At 17.6% G+C, this 18,104-nt stretch overlaps 3 protein-coding genes and 2 non-coding genes across 5 annotated transcripts in view; 3 read left to right on the top strand and 2 right to left on the bottom strand.

The window, feature by feature from the left end:
• The window catches only part of PADL01_0728100 (conserved Plasmodium protein, unknown function), a gene marked incomplete at both ends in the record, with an annotated part of 711 nt that extends 562 nt beyond the window's left edge, over nucleotides 1-149 (top strand). The window contains one exon of the mRNA XM_028681322.1: nucleotides 1-149. This exon is cut by the window's left edge and continues 7 nt beyond it. Within this exon, the coding sequence (XP_028537712.1) occupies nucleotides 1-149 (149 nt within the window).
• A 781-nt stretch (nucleotides 150-930) lies between these two features.
• Nucleotides 931-9,198, bottom strand: PADL01_0728200 (conserved Plasmodium protein, unknown function; the record flags this gene model as incomplete). The annotated part of the gene is made up of 1 exon (XM_028681323.1): nucleotides 931-9,198. The coding sequence occupies one exon, from the start codon at nucleotides 9,196-9,198 to the stop codon at nucleotides 931-933; it is 8,268 nt and encodes a 2,755-aa protein (XP_028537713.1).
• A 3,372-nt stretch (nucleotides 9,199-12,570) lies between these two features.
• On the top strand, nucleotides 12,571-12,642 carry PADL01_0728300. Its single transcript has one exon. It is a non-coding gene; the product is annotated as a tRNA-Val (tRNA).
• A 743-nt stretch (nucleotides 12,643-13,385) lies between these two features.
• PADL01_0728400 lies at nucleotides 13,386-13,457 on the bottom strand. Its single transcript has one exon. It is a non-coding gene; the product is annotated as a tRNA-Thr (tRNA).
• A 2,143-nt stretch (nucleotides 13,458-15,600) lies between these two features.
• Nucleotides 15,601-16,579, top strand: PADL01_0728500 (Plasmodium exported protein, unknown function; the record flags this gene model as incomplete). The annotated part of the gene is made up of 2 exons (XM_028681324.1): nucleotides 15,601-15,666; nucleotides 15,872-16,579. 2 exons carry the CDS (start codon nucleotides 15,601-15,603, stop codon nucleotides 16,577-16,579), a joined length of 774 nt encoding a protein of 257 aa, XP_028537714.1.
• Nucleotides 16,580-18,104: the final 1,525 nt, after the last annotated feature.

Below are 18,104 nucleotides of genomic sequence, written 5' to 3' on the forward strand. Positions count from 1 at the left end.
CACTTTATACAGATGAAGCTTTTGCTGTTCAAGACGTTGATGCTATGAGCGTTTTACCAAAAGGATCAAGTTCATTAAAAGTAAAAACGATGGCAAAAGATATGTTTGTTGGTAGAGGAAATACAGAAGGAGCTAGTATATCCTTTTAAATACCTATTTTTTTTTATTTTATTTATTTTTTTTTCTTTGTAATAAATATATGGATCATTATATAATACACACATTATATATATGGAAATCTTTTAATTAATCTTATCAAATTTTTTGTTATATATATATATATATTATATATATATATATGTATATTATATTATGTATTTTAAATGTCCCATACTTTTTCTATTTTTATACGTTTTCAATTATAATAAATTAAAAATTCATATCAAGTTAGAATTCTATAAAATTTGCAAAATTCGTAAAACTTTAAAACATAATTCATTATAATTAATTGTTAATTATCAATCTAAAAAAAATTAAAAAAAAATAAAAAGATAAGATAATCAAAGTTCAAAAAAGATGAATCACACAAATAGCTATTTGTATGATTAGTAAAATAAATTTAATATAAAATATATTATATATTCATAATTTAATTTTAAAATCTTGACAATATTCCTTTTATTATACTATAAAAAAAAAAAAAATTTTATTTTGAATTTCAAAATATATGCAAATGGGAATTCTATCATATTATATAAATATATATATAATTATTCATTAAGAAAAAATAAGAGAAAAATGGAATATACTAAAAGTAATATATGACAAGATAAGGTACAAATTGGTATATATATATATATATATATATGTGTATGCATATGAATATATTTATTTTTGCAAAGACATAGATTTATATAATTAAAAAATTTCATATATATATATATATATATATATTTATTTATATAATAAGGGGGAAGAATGTTTTAATTTTTAACATGTAATATTATTCTGAATATTGGATTTATCTCTTAAATAATATTTTTTGTTATCCTGTAAAGATTTATCTTTACTTACGATATCACCACATGTGTAATTATTTAGTTTATTTTTATTATAATTATTATGATTGTCGTTATAAGATGTATAAGCATCTATATGATCATTTTCATTTTGTTCATTTTTTATTTGATTTCTAAAATTAAAATTTTTATTTCCTCTTTCCAAGAAATAAGAGACAAATTCTCCCTTTCCTCTATATATAAAACAAGTCATTTTCATATAACCTTTTTTTCTAGCTAATTTATTTATGCACATTTTAGGTATTTTAACAATACCTTTTGATGTATTATATTTGACTAACCCAGTCCAATCATTTTTTGTATTACATATTCTATTTTGTGTATGATCCTTTTCAGGAAGATTTTCTTTTTTTATTTTAATTGGTAATATGGATTGATAATTTGTTGTTTTTATTTGTTCAGTTATATTAAGATGATCCAATTTGTTACATTCATCTATTTGATTAATTTTGTTGTTTTGATCATTTGCATTTTTTTCATTTAAAATAGGCTGATTATTAAGCTTTCCATATTTTTCATTTTGTTCTATATTATTATTATTACACCCATGAGTCTTTTTATAATTCCTTGTTCTTATAGGACTAGTCTGGGTTATTGTATTATCATCGCGTTGATCATATTTATTTTTCCAAATGTTTGTATTCCAATTTTGTGTTAAAAATTCTGAATAATCACAATCGTTAATAAGCTTATGATATAAATCATATAAGGAATATACTCTTTTTACATTTAAACATATTCCTTTTTCTTTTCGTAAAGTTAGAAATCCTTTTGTGACTTTTTGAGTGTTTTGAATTAAATGAGGATAAGTATTTCTTGTAACATTTACATTTTGTTGATTTTGTTCTAAGACATTTTCGTTGTTTTCGAATCGATACATATTATCAGATTTATTATATGCATTATATAAGTTATTAATATTATTTATATCGTTTTGTGATTGTAAAATATTTTCTTTTAAAGAATCATTATTTTTTTCTACGTTTACTTGACTTTCAGTAATTAGGTTATTATCATATGTTTTTGTGTCCTTAGAATTTATTAGTTTTTGGTTTATTTCATTTTCAGTAGTATTATTACTACATTTGTTATGATCTTTTAAATAGGGTAAATTGTTCATATATTCCAAAAAATGTTTTTGATCATTTGTTTCTGTGTCATTATTATTAGAGTAAGTGCTATTTTTTTCATAAGTATTTATATCATCTACATTTTTAGTAGTATTATTACTTAAGGATCCTTTTACTGGAACATATTGATTTGGAACTTTTATTATATTATCTATATATTCAAAATTATTTGTTTTATCATCTGATGTTTCTATATATTTGTCTTCATCAATATGATTTTTGGTATTCTCCAATTGTATAGGAATGACATTTTCATTATTAGGTTTATTTGATGACTGGATTATATCATGGGTAATTCGCTCATTTTGTATATAGTTCTTTTCTTGTTCCCTAAAAAAATCAGATACATTTGTAAAATTTGTATTATTATAATTTTCATTATTTTGAATTTTTCCTTCCTCACAAATATAATTATCGTTATGATTATCTGTTTGTATAAACAAAAATTTATCATCTCCATCATTTCTATCATTTCTAACATGTCTATCATTTTTATCATTTTTATCATTTGCATAATTGTTAATATGTGTATCACTTTGCAAAAAATGTGTAAATGATGGATATTGTACAAGAGCCTTATCATTTTCTATAATATTATTGGTTTCAATACTTTTTGATATCATATCATGTATATATTTTTCTTCTTTTCTTTTTCTTCCCCTTTTTTTTTTTTTTTCTGTTTTGGGTATGTTATTATCAATTTTATTGTATATATCATTGGTAGGGTATAGAGAATGGTCATTTCCCAAAATAAGGGATGAGTAATTTGTTTGTTCATTACAATTTAAGGTAATATGATCCATTAAATAATTTGTTACATCAAATGCTACTTTACTATCATATTCACTATATAGTATTTTCCCTTCTGTTCTTAATTCTTTTTTAAGTTGTTGTAAAAAATCCACTGTTTTTTTCTGTGCATTTGTCATTCCATATACATCAGCAGGAAATACTTTGACTTGTATTTTTCCTAAGTAATTATAACAGACTATATATTTTTTTCCTTTAGCCAATAAATTTTTAATATTTTTATTTTTTGATAAAAACTTGTTATTTTTAACAAATGGTGAATAGGTATTATCATTTTTATAATTCGTTTGATTATTAGTATAAAACATATTATTATCTATACCTATGTTTTGGTTTGTTTTTCTATTTAATATAGAATATGTTTTTGATATTAATTTTTTGGTAGCATGTATATTACTTATTCTACCTCTACCTCTGCCTTTTCCTTTGCCTCTTCCTCTGCCTCTTCCCCTACCTCTTCCTCTACCTCTTCCTCTACCTCTTCCTGGTGCTCTAATTTTAGTTTTTCTTGTTTTGTATTTATAATTTTTTTGATTATCATATTTTTCATCACTTATAGAATATTCATCATCTTCATCTTCATCATCATAATCATCATCATAATCAAAATTATAATCATATGTATAATTATTTTGATAAATATCATCTTGAAGATTATTTGAATCATATATATTTTTGTAATTGTTTTGGAAATTCATGTATAGATTTTCCCTTTCCATTTCTTTTTCTATTTCATTTTGTTTTATTTTTTTTCTTGTTCTTTTTTTCTTCTCATCATAATTATAAATATCATTTTTTTCGTTTGGTTTAATTTCACCATTTGTAGATGTTTTAAATGTCTTATGAGTATATTTTACTGCGTTTCTTCTTTTTCTAATATTTACTTTGCTATTACATGCTGAATGTTTAATATGATATTTATTATTAATTAAAAGAATATCATATAAGTTGGAATCATCACTAGAATAATATCCTTTCATAAAAAGGTCTTGTTCTTTATAATATTTCAGTTTACTTAAGAAATAGGGACATAAGTATTTTAATGGAAAATCTTTATTTTGAACCTTAACATCAAAATGTTGATCTACAATTTTGAAGAAATAATTTTTATTATTATTATTATTATTATTATTTGTACATATATTTTCGTCGTTGTCATAACAATTTAATGTACATTGTTTTTTTACATTTTCTTTTTCTATAGATATATTTTTTTCTATTTTATATGCTGAATCTAAAGGTAAGAAAAGCTGCTCTATATTTTGTTGTTCTTCCATATAGAACTTGGTATGCACATTTTCTATATATTTCATATATATATAAAGAAATGTTTTATTTAAAAAAAAATCATATTTGTATATATTGTTTATTTTAATATCAAGACTATTAAAATCTTTGAAGTAATTTTCTAAAATTTCAATAATATTTTCATTAACATAAAATAAGTTAAAATATTTTTTAAATTGGTTTATTTGATTATATTGATTAGATATATTATTTAGTTTACATTTCATAATATTTTCCTTTACATTTTCTAAATAAAAGAAAGATTTATTGTCATAATTTTTGTTATTATTATAAAAATTGTTGGTAGATGAATTTATGGATTCATATGCAGACGAAATTGATTGATCATCTTTTGTTTTGATTATTTTTTTTCGACCTCTTCTTCCTCTTTTTCTACCTTTTTTATTATTATTTGATGTGTTTCGATTATATTTAAAGGAATTATTAATTTGATTAATATAATTTCTTATCTCCTCTTCTTCTTTTAATCCTCCTAAGTTTTTATAAAAGTCAATTGAAAGACAAATAGCGACATCATAACCAAATCTTTGTGTTGAGAATTTTCTAAAGTTATAACCTTTAACTTGATTATTCCATGAAACAATAACATTTCTTTTTTTCTTATCATATATTAAATTGATATCTGAATTTTCTTCAGGTTTTATATTTGCTTTTGTTTTTCCAATATTAAACAATTTACTTTTAGTATCTCTCTCATATGAAAAAACATTATTGTTTTCTAAATAATCTGCATTAACACCTAAGGATCTTAAAAAATTAAGTGCAATTTTTTTTGCTGTGGCATGACCAAATCTTTGAGCTGAAAAATATTTCGTTTTTATTTCATTGGTATAATTATCTTTATAATATATAACTAAATTACGAAGGTTGTTATCATAAAATATGAAGGGAAATTTTTCATTTTGTAGAATATCTTCTTTAATTTTTTGAGCACAATCATAATCTCTATAATATTCCATAGGATCATTTAATTTCTTATCATTTTGAATTTGAGTTGAATTACTTTTCAAATTCTCTTTAGAACACAAGTTGCTTCTTAATTCATTTGATGATGGTTTAAAACGTTTTGAGTTCTTATTTGTTTCAGTTTGTTCATATAATATATCGTTTGATATATGTAAAGAATTATTTTTGATATTATTAAGATTCATTAAATCATGGCTTGTTTTTTTCTGAATTAATTTGCTAGAATTTAATGAGAAATTCTTTTGTACGTCATTAAATGAGGAGTCGTTATTCTGTTGTGATAATAAATTTGGTAATGAAATATGTTGTGTTGTCTTTTGTAGTTCTTGTTGTTGCTGTTGTAGTAGTAGTAGTTGTTGTTGTTCTTGTTGTTCTTCTTGTTGTTCTTCTTCTTTTTGATGATATTTTGTACTTTTTTTTTTCATTAATTTTATTTTGTCATTATCATTTTGAATATTTCTTTGTGTATTTTTCATTTTTGTTCTACCACTTAGATAATGATAATTATGTGACGCGTGTTTTTTTTTATCAGAGATAATATTGAATATATTATGTTTAGAATCATTTTCAAAATTATCACAAAATGATTTGCTTCTTGTAAGATAATTGCCTATAGATTTTTCCTTAAAATTTGACTTATTCGTATTAAAAAGAATATTATTATTATTATTACTATTATTACTATTATTATTTTGATTGTGATAATTATAAACTGGATTACTTTTACTAGTATCATTTGTTTGTATAGTATTATTTAAATTATGATTGATAACATTATTTTTATTATTTTTTTTTTGTTTTTCTCTACTATATTCACTTGAATTTCTTAATAATGTATTTTGATTACTCAAGATAGAGGAACATTCAAAGTGTATATCATTTATATCACTGTTACAGAAAATATTATTACTATTTATTATATTTGATAAAGAATTACTTCTAATAATTATATTATTATCACTATAGAAAGAATTCAAATTTTGAAATGTGTTATCATTTTCATTATAACATTTGGCTGAATACATTTTTTTGTTTTTCACAAAACGATGACTTTTTGAATTATAATTATTGTTACATTTTTTTTTTTTATTTGAGTGTATATAATGCATTTGATTAATTTTATCTAATATGAGAAAATTATTTGTACATTCATTATTTTTATATGAATAGGTTACATTTTCTTCTTTTTTAATTAATGAATGATTTTCATTATTTTTCTCTTGATTGATATCATTATCTAATATATTTTCATAATGAAAAAACATAGGTGTATCGCTATTATTACTAATGAGATTATCATCATCATTATCATAAGCATCATATGAATTCAATTGATTATTTTTGGTAATACACTTTTTTCTTTTCTTTATTTTTATTTTTTCTTTTTCATTTTCTTTAATTTTTTTCTTTTTCTTTTTCTTTTTATTTTTATCTATCTCACTCAAATCAGAAACAGAATTCTGTTTTTCTTTAATTTGTTGTAGTAACATTAGTGGAATATTATCTTCCTTATTGTTAATAAATTTGTTTTTTTTGTGTAAATCTGTATCAGTGTCAACTAATGATGTATCCAAATTTATAATATTATTTTCTATATCTTGTAAAGAATTTTCAAGATTTACAGAAATATTGTTACTAGTAGTACATTTTTTCTTATTCTTTGCGTTATTACATGGATTGAAATTTTTATTAATATTGCTGTCTATATTTTTTACATGATTTCTGTGGAATGAACTTATTCTCGTTTTTGAGTTTTTTTGAGTCTTTTTTTTTTCTTTTACATAATTATTAGAGTTGCTAAATAAAATATGATTATTATTAGATTCTTCATGTCTATTGATTACATTCAAATTGCAGCTTTTGTTACTATTAAAAGAGGGGCGCATATTCCTTCGGATATTATTTTTTATATTATTTTCAGAGTTATAAGTACATGTATGTGAATAGCTTCTACGTAATCTTTCATGTACAATATTTTTGATATCTACATAACTACTACTACGAGATTTTATTGGAACTGATTTTTTTTTTAAGTTGGTTTTATTATAACAATTAATATTATTATTATTATTATTTTTTAAGTTATTATTAGATGATATAGATGAATTGTCACTTATATATGAAATTGGATTTATAGTTTTTTCTTTTCCATTTATTATTTTATTTGTATCTTCTTCATTTTCTTCATCTGTTAAATATACATCACTTTCGGAATGAATCTTTTTATTTATACATTTTTCATATGAGTAATTATTTTTTCTTTTATTTGATATATTTTTATTAAATTTTTTCTTTTTTTTGTTTTTTTCTTTTCTCCTTTGTTTAATTAATCCTTCATTATTATTGTCATCACTACTGTCATCATCACTATTACTATTATTATTATTATTATCATCATTATTATTATTATCATCATTATTATTATTATCATCATTATTATTATTATCATCATTATTATTATCATTATTATTATTATTATCCTTGTTACCATGATTATCATTGTGTTCTTTAACATGTTGGTTACTATTATAATTATTCTGATTGTTTTTATCATCATAATTATTATTGTAATTATTATCATAATAATAACTCTTATTATTATTATCATCATATGTATCATAATTTTTATTATCATCATCATTATTATCACCATTTTTATTTGTATACTCTTTTGAAATGGGTATATGTTTTTCTTCTGTTTGTAAACATATACTTGAATTATATATTTTTTTATTAAAAGATTTATATTCACATATAACTGGTCTCAAATAATCATTACTGTAATATAATCTCTGCATACATATTTTGTCTTTATTATTTTTATTTGGATTAAAGATATCATAACTAAAGGTTCCATCCGAAATTTCATTCCTTTCATTTTTATTAAAATAATTGACATTGTTGTATATAGGTTTATTGTCCGACATAATATATTTATTATAAAAATAAATATGTTTTCCTTTTTTTATATGGCCATCATCATCATCATTAATATAATTATCACTATAATAATTATAATTATTATTATTATTATAATTATTACTTTTATAATTATTATTGTTGTAGTTTTCTTTATACTTATTAACTACGTCACATTCATTCATATCATTATTATTGGTACTACCCTTTTTCGAATTATAATGTTCCAAGTTTATTCTTTTATTCAGAATAAAATTTTTACAATTTTTTCTACATAGAGTTGTTTTTTCATTACTTAAAATATTTTTTACTTTCATTGATGATTTGCTATAAGAATTAAAAGGTTTAATTATGAAAGAAGTATTGAACGGCTCACCATAATTAGATATATAACTTTTAAGATTTTCCATTGATTTTTTTTTTTTTTTTTTATCCAATAAATAGAATTGATCTATATTATAAAATGCATTAGTAGTATTTAATTTATTATTTGTGCTCGAATTATTTATATAATCACACTCATAATTTTCTATACAACTATTGTTATATTTATAAAATGTTGAATTTATATTATTTTTATAATTATGTGTAATTGTATTATTATTTTCATGGAAATATTTTTTATCTTTTTCATTATTATTTAATATATTACATAATTTTTCATCGTAATTACATAAATTATTTATTCTATTAGAAGATATTTGTTTCTTATCAGATAATTGATTAATTTTATTGAGATTAATAATAGTATTTTGTTGGGGGGTTTTCATTTTATTAAAATTTATATTACTTTGAAGTAATTTAATGTAATTTTGTGTGTTATTATTTTCTATATCATTATTTGGTGTATCACTATTCGATGTACTATCATTTAATATTATATTTTCATATTTTCCATTAAATTTAAATGAACTAGTTGGAGTCAATTTTTTATTTAATAAAGTATTATCTGTAGAAGAACCTTTTAAACTATTATAGCAAGTATTTTCATTTCCTTCTAAATTTTCTTCTCTTAATTTATATATTTGTGTAGCACTTCTCCCCATTTGTTATATATAAATGTAAATGTTTATTTTAATGATTATTTTGATGATTATTTTAATGTTTTTTTTTTTTTTTTTTTTAATGTTTATTTTTAGGTTTATATTTATTTTTATATTTACTTTTATATTTATGTTTATGTTATATTTTTAATTTTTTTATTTTTTTTTTTTAATATGTGTCTATATTATGTATAAAAATTAACAAACTTTTTGCTTTATCAAAAAAGAAAATAAGAGAATATTAAACTTCAATTGAAGCAATAGAATTGAATAAACAAATTGTTATTAAAAAAAAAAAAAAAAAAAAAAAATTGGACAAATGAATTAGCAGAATTTGTTAATTTTTATTTAATTTGAGACATTATTTTCAAATACAAAAAGAATTTTTATATACAAAAAAATAAAATAAAATAAAATAAAATAAAATAAAATAAAATAAAATAAAATACATAGTTGTAAAAGAGCAGTGAATGGAAAAATACAGAAAAAATGGATTAAATAAACTGAAAAATAGGGAATATATACAAAGAAATCGATAGTTGTTTATATTCAAATAGGTAATATATTACATACAAATAGATATCATATGTATACAAATTAATAACATAAACATATTAATAAATAACACAAACATATTAATAAATAACATAAACATAATAATAAATAACATAAACATACAAATGAATAAAAAAAAAACATAGTTCAATAATATATTACATACATACAAATGAATGAAATGTGTACATGAATATTATAAAATTATATTTCATATATCTTAATATATTTATATGTTAATATTTTTCTTTACACATTCAAAATATTTCATCAAATCTTTACAATTGTATATATTATTTATTTATTTTATTTTGTTTTATATTTTTAACAAATGTAATTTTTTTGGAAAATTCTAATTGATCGAGTTTTTTTTTTTTTCTGTGTAAAAATAAATTAAAAAAAAATAAATATACGAATAATAAAATAATAAAAAAATAAAAATAAAATATATATACATAAATATATATATATATATATATATATATATATACATACATTTATATAATTTTGTAATTTCTTTGTAAATTATTCCTTTATTATTTAATTTATTAAACAAAAATATGATTACATATTATGTGTTTCCCATTTTATATAATGTGAATTAATAAAAATGCAAATGTAATACGTATATATACATATATAAAAAATATATATATATTATATGTATGTATATATAAAAAGCTGTGTAAAAATTCAATTTTATTCTTCCTTTAACAAAAAAATTAAAGAAAAAATCAAAATAAATAAAAAAAAAAAAACTTAAAACAAATCATTACAAATCAAAAAGATAAAAAAAATGAACAAATTTTAAAAATTTAAGTATTAAACAAAAGTCAATTCTGAAATGGAAAAACAAAAAAAACAAAAGAAAAATTTTTTTTTTCTTTTTTATAATATTAACATAAATATATAAAATGTACATATATATATAATATTATATTATATTGTCAATATGTATATATATACATATATAATATATATATTTGAATAAATAATAAAATTTTTGTTCATTTTGTTTTAATTTTTTGTTTAAAAATTAAAAAAAAAAATTATGAATGTGTAAAAATTCAAATTTCACATATGGAATAACGTTATCAATAAAGTTGTTTATTTATCAAATATTTTAAATCAAATATTTTTATATTTAAAAATATATGTTATTAAGTAATAAATATAATATATATATATATATATATATATATATAATTTATTAATAAAAATATATGTACGTAATTATTATGATAAAAAAACAAAACGAAAAAGAAAAAAAATATACGAATACATATTAAAATGATAAATTCAATAATTTAATATGTTGTGTTTAAAATATTCATTATTGATATTTATAATTTCTGCATATGCAGATGAATATAATAGAATATATATTAATGATAATAACTGTTCTAATAATAATAATATATACATTTGAGGTTTAATAAAATAAGTACATGACATATTTTTTATTACATATTACTTAGACAAATATATATATATATATATATATTTATTTATTTATTTATTGATTTATTTTATATATTGTTTAAAATTAAATAATGACAAGAAAACGGTTGTTGTCATAAAAATAAAAAAATTATATCATTTAAAAATATATTCCGTATTTCTCAGAATATATAATAACAAAATCATATATTTTTTATAGGAATTAATATATCCATTTTGATAGTGTATATCTATTTTATTATTATGTCTAATTTATCCATTTTTTTTTTTTTTTTTTTTTTTTTTTAAATAGAACAAAATATTCATGTATATACAATTATCATTTATCAGTAATATCATTTATATATACCTATATGCATCATAATATTTTTTCATATTTTATAACCTATCAAAAGAAATCAGAAAAAAAAAATGCACCCATAATGAAATTACACAATTTTGATAATGATATATAAAAATTGATACAATATATAAATAAAGAAATGTATATATATGTGTTCAATTTTATGCCAAATGATCATTTTTTTTTTTTTTTTTTTTTTTTTTTACTATATATTGTAATTAATACTGATAATTTTAAAATCAATATAATACGTTCAAATATGAATAAATATTCTAAGACGAGAAAAAGATAATAAATAAAGATATATATTTATATTCACTTTTAATTAAATAAATGTACTCATTTTATTATTTATGTTTTCATTTTTATTAAAATATAATATTAATTCAAAGATATTACATTATTATATATATATAGAACAATATTTCTCAATTTTGTATTTGCATAACATACCTTGGGATGTTATAGTATTAATAATGCTTATATACAAACTTGAAATTCTTAAAATAATATATCTTAATATATATATATATATATAACAACATTATTTTTTTTTTTAATAAAGTTTTAAAAACAAAAAAAACATATAAAAACTTTGTCCCTTTGTATATGCAAATTACAAACCCTTATTAAACCGTTGTATATTTTTATATCTACAATTTAAAAAATTAAAAAAATTTTACCATAAATATTATACATATAATTTTAAATACCATTATATCGAAAAAAAATTTAATTTGAACATGTATTTAATACATAAAATAATAATAATTTGAATAAATTATTATATGATTAATGAAAAAAACAAAAAAAAAATGTTATATAATATAATATATATATATATAATATATATAATTTAATAAATTAAGAAATCTATATTTTTTAATTTTTTTTTTTTTTTTTTTAATAATAAAATATACTGCAATATATAATATAATTATTAATTTAATATATATAAAAAAAATATATATTTTAATTTAATTATTTAGATTAAAATAAATCAAAATTCTTATTAAGCGGGCATGGTCTAGTGGCTATGACGCCTGCCTTACACGCAGGAGATCCCGAGTTCGATCCTCGGTGCCCGTATTTTTATACTTTATTTTTAAATATTTAATGAAAAACATATTTTATATAAATCTTCTTATAAATATAGAAAATAAGTTAATATACATATAATATATTTAAATATTTTTTTTTCCTTTTTTTGGAAAAAAAAACAAAAGGATTATAATTAAATGAAAAAAATATATTTTAAATTTTTGATATCTTAAAAACGATATGATAATATATATTATATATTTACAAATATATTTTTCTTATATCAATCATCAATAATTTATGCTTAAAAATGTTAAATATTTTAAAAATATAAAATAAAACATATTAATAAACTTATGGAATGTTAAAATAACGTGATATATATATATATATATATATATAATAAAATGATTATTTTTTTCATAAATGTATGAGAATATTTTTTCAAAAGATAAAATAAGAAAAAGATATATTTATTTATATATATAAGAATTATATTTATAATTTTAATGAATTATATTTTTAAAGAATAAAAAAAAAATTAATTCTTTTGACAAATTAATATATATATATATTTATTATACATATTTTATTTTTTTTTATATATCATATTTTTAATATATATAATAAAATTTTACATATTATGTAAATATTATATTATATATAAAATAACATGTATACTATATTATTCATGTAAATTTTTTATTTAAAATGAATTGAAACTTTTATTTTTTAATACAATTTTCCTATTTTTTTAAATTTTGAGGAATATTATATTTTTTAATATTTTCTTAGCCACCTGGGAGGATCGAACTCCCGACCTTTGGTTTACAAGACCAACGCACTACCACTGTGCTAAGGTGGCAACACTTAAAATTTAATTTCACTGGTTAATATATATTTATATATATGAATTTTTTTTTTTTTTTCTCCTTATTTGATATTTATATATATTATTTTTTTCTCTCCTAAAAAAAAAATAATTTTTTTTTTTCTTTTTTTATTATATTTATACATTTTTGAAAATTTTCAATTATATAATTTTTTATTTAAAATAAGAAAATCTGTGTAATTATATGAAAATTAAAATATATTTCATAAACGTATGAAATTAAAAAATAATATATATATATATATATATATATATATTTATTTATTAATATTTATATATGATTTAATATATTATTGAGAAATATAATTATATTTATATATAATTAAAAAGTATTTCCTTTTTTTTTTTTTTTTTCTTTTATTTTAATCAATGGAATTAAAAATATGTTACTATTATTGTCATGTTACAAAAAATCTTATGTTAATATAAAACATTTTACATTTATTTCACCTTAATTTTATATTATTTATATCAAAATAATTGTAGAACGGATGGAATATTCATAGTTGTTAAAATATTATTTAGAAGTATTTCTTAATATGTTTAATACAATCAAAATAGAATTATATATATAATTTATTTAAAATCAAAAAAGAATATATTCATATGTAAACGTTATATGTTAAAAATATATTTATATGAATGGAAATGTATTGATTTGATTTTTTTTTTTTTTCTTTTAATAATTATTTTGTTAGATAGAACCAGAATATAATATGTATAAAATATAATAATTAATTTGTATGCAAAAACAAGTACTTTTTTATATATAATTAATAAAGTATATTATTTCTTTTTTTGTCCATTATATTTTTGATAAGAATAATTATTTATATATAATATTATAATTAAAATATACCTTTGATTAAGAAGTAAAAAGTATTAAAAAATATAGAAAAAGTACATAAATATATATATAATATATATATAATAATTATTATTATTGTGATAGTTGTTGGATCCTTCATTTTTTAAGTACATAATTTATGTAGGATTTATTTATATATTTTAGGATTTATTCATAAATAAAATCGTAGTACTTATTTATAAAAATGGGACAATTATATAGAAATAATAATATTCTTATAAAATTAGTTAGAAATTATTTATTTATTTTATCAATTTATTATTATTATTATTTTTTTTTTTAATTTAAATATATTTTTCTATAGAATTTATAATTAAAAAAAATATAAATCTCATTTATTTTCATTTATAGTTAAAAAAAAAAAAAAAAAAAAAAAAAAAAAATTGATATTTTATTATTATTATTATTATATATATATATATATATAATTTATATTATTATATATATATAATTCCAATAAATTCGGAGATATGATAAAAAAAAAATAATATAGAACAAACCGTTTTATATATATATATATATATATGATTAAAGTACCTACAACGTACTTATCAAAGTATCGTATAATTCAACTAGTGCATAAATAAATATATTATATTTAATTTATATTTTTTATACATGTTAAAAAAAATAAATTGTACGACTACATATATATTAATTTTATTACTATTATAATATAAATATATATATAATATTATAAGAATACTTTTTTTCTATTATTTAAAAAAGAGAACTACATGTAAATAAACAAATAAATTATTTGAAATATAGAAAAATTAATAGGAAACGATAAAAAAAAAAAAGAAAAAAATTATGACCATTATATAAATATAGATTTATAAATATTTTATATAATATAATATATATTTATTAAAAAGAATAATAAATTTTATAATATATTTATCTATATATTATGTATGTATAAAGTTTTTTTAAAATAATTATATTTTTGAAAATAATTAAAAAGTATATTATTATAATTTCTTGTTATAAATATTTATTTATGAACAAATTAAAAAAATTTTTTTGTATAAAAAAAAAAAAATAGTAATAGAATTTTATTTTTCTTAAATATTTTGAGAATATATATATTTTATATATATATATATATATATGTTATTTATATATTTATACTTATAAATATAAAACTTTAAAAAAAATATTATTTGTTTTATTGTATATATAAATAATATTGTATTTTTATTTTAATATATATTTTTTTAATTTTACTAATTTTTTTTTAAAATGGTTCATTTTACAAAGATTTTAGCCGTTACCTGTTTTGCTGCTACTTTTCAAGGTTCAAATAATGTAAGTTTATAATAAAACCTATTATAAAAAATGAAAAAAAAAAAAAAAAAAAAAAAAAAAAAAAAAGAAAAACAAGCGTGCATATATTTATATATATATATATATATATATATATATATATATATATATATAAAATATAATATATAGATATTTTAATTTACTTTTTTGTTATATATATATTTATATAATTTTGTAATTTATTTAGGGAGTTCTTTCCAAGAGTTATGATATGAATAACAAGAATGTGAATAATGTAGGATTCCGAAATAACAGAATTTTGGCTAGTAATGAAAACCACGAAAAGCCAGGAACCAGTGGTACAACATCAGCTGCTCATGGTAATATTGGTAGTGTTCCTGACATTGATCATTTTATAAATCAAACAACATCTGCATGTGGTAATTTGGGTAGTTTGTTGGGACCATTACTTAAGGGTATTAAGACTAATTTATTTGCAAAATATGTAAATGATGATGGTACAGCTAAACAAAATATTCCTACCGAACATAATTTAACAGATATCGTTAAAGGTGTTATGCATGATATTAAGCCACAAATGGAAGCATTAAAAGAAGGTATAAAGAAAAATATTGAAGAAGGAGGTGAAGAAGGTATTATGAAAGATTGTGATGCTTTAAAAGATGGATTTAAGAATATTATGAAAAGCTTTGGAGGTGAGTTTTCTAACAATGTACAAGGTGCAACAGGAATACCTGGTAAATTATTCAAAGGATTTTTAAATGAAGATGAAATTAATGTTACAGAAAATACAAATATAAAAGATGAAATAAAATCGTTATTAGAAGATGACAATTCAGATGATGATGACGATGAAGATGAACATGAACATCAAGAAACTTCAGATAAGAATAATAAGAATACTGTAACGTCTACATTCAGAGGGAAAAAATAAATATTATAACTAATACGGGAAATATCACACACATATATATATATATATATATATATATGTTTATTCATATTTATTGTTTTGTAGTATTTTTGAAAGCCATGTTTTTTATTTCCTTTTTTTTTTTTTTATAAGAATTAATAATTTTATATTTTCCTAATGTTTTTTTAAGAGATTCACGTTGTGCATTATTATATATACATATATTTGTTTACATAAAATGTATGAAAAATTGTTAATCTATTTTTTGTTTTGACATTATTATATATATTTATTTTTTCTTAATGATAATTAATAATTAACATTTTTATAATACATAACTAATTAGTTATATAATAATTGAAAAATGTGCTTTTAAAGAAATTATACTTATAGAATATTTTATATCTTAAAAAAAAAAAAGAAAAGAAATATATTAAATTAAAAGGATAAAATGAATTTATATTATTTACAAAAGTTAAATAATAAGATAAAATAAATTTTTAATATATACACCTATATATATATATATATATATATATATATAGATGTAGATGTAGGAATATTTAATTTTCCACATTTTTCTATTTTTAATTAGAACATATGTTTATTCATATTTTTTTTTATGAAGGAAAATATTTACTTTTTTTAAAATATTTATCATCCTTGTTATATTTTAACATTAGCTAGTAAATATTATGTTTTAAAGGAAAATAATAAATTAAAAAAATATATATAAATAAAAAAAAATATATATATATATATAATATATTTTATATATACTATGATTATCATTTATAAAGATGTTATGTGAATATGAATAATTAAACAACATAAAAATTTTATAATATTTGATAGATGCATATATGTATATTACTTATTATATATAAAATTTTTTAGGAAGTTAATTTTTTTGTACCTTAATCTTAATTTTCCGGGAGAATTTTGTATTTTTATATAGTATTTAACACTTTGTGTTAACCAAAAATTTTTTTTTTTTTTTTAATATATAGATTAATCTAAAACTATTTTGTTCATATATATATAATGTGGTATATTAAAACTATTGTTTGTTGTAACATAAAATAAATAAATAAATAATTTGAAAAAATAAATAAGAAATTATTATAATATATTTTCAAAAATATATAGATTTTTTTGGTTTTATTAGTAATTATTATGTATATTATATTTTTCATATATATACTTTATATATTCACATATATTATATTATATATATATTTTTATATATATAGTATATATATAAATATAAATGAATTCATGCAGTTATACGTAGAAATATACAATATATATATATACATATTCTATATAATTAAATTATGTTACGGTTAATTGATATACATAATTTACAAATAGTTTCTATGTAAATTATATTTATTTTATTTCTTCATATAATTAATTTATTTCCTTTATAAAAAGAAAAATAAATATATTATTATTTTATTGGAAAAAAATGCTAGTATATACATATATATATTTATATAATTTTAAATGACATATGAAAATTTTCCTATATTTTTTTTTAAAG

The sequence above is a fragment of the Plasmodium sp. gorilla clade G2 genome, assembly GCF_900097015.1.
Source record: "Plasmodium sp. gorilla clade G2 genome assembly, chromosome: 7".
Taxonomy (NCBI): Eukaryota; Apicomplexa; class Aconoidasida; order Haemosporida; family Plasmodiidae; genus Plasmodium; species Plasmodium adleri (nom. inval.).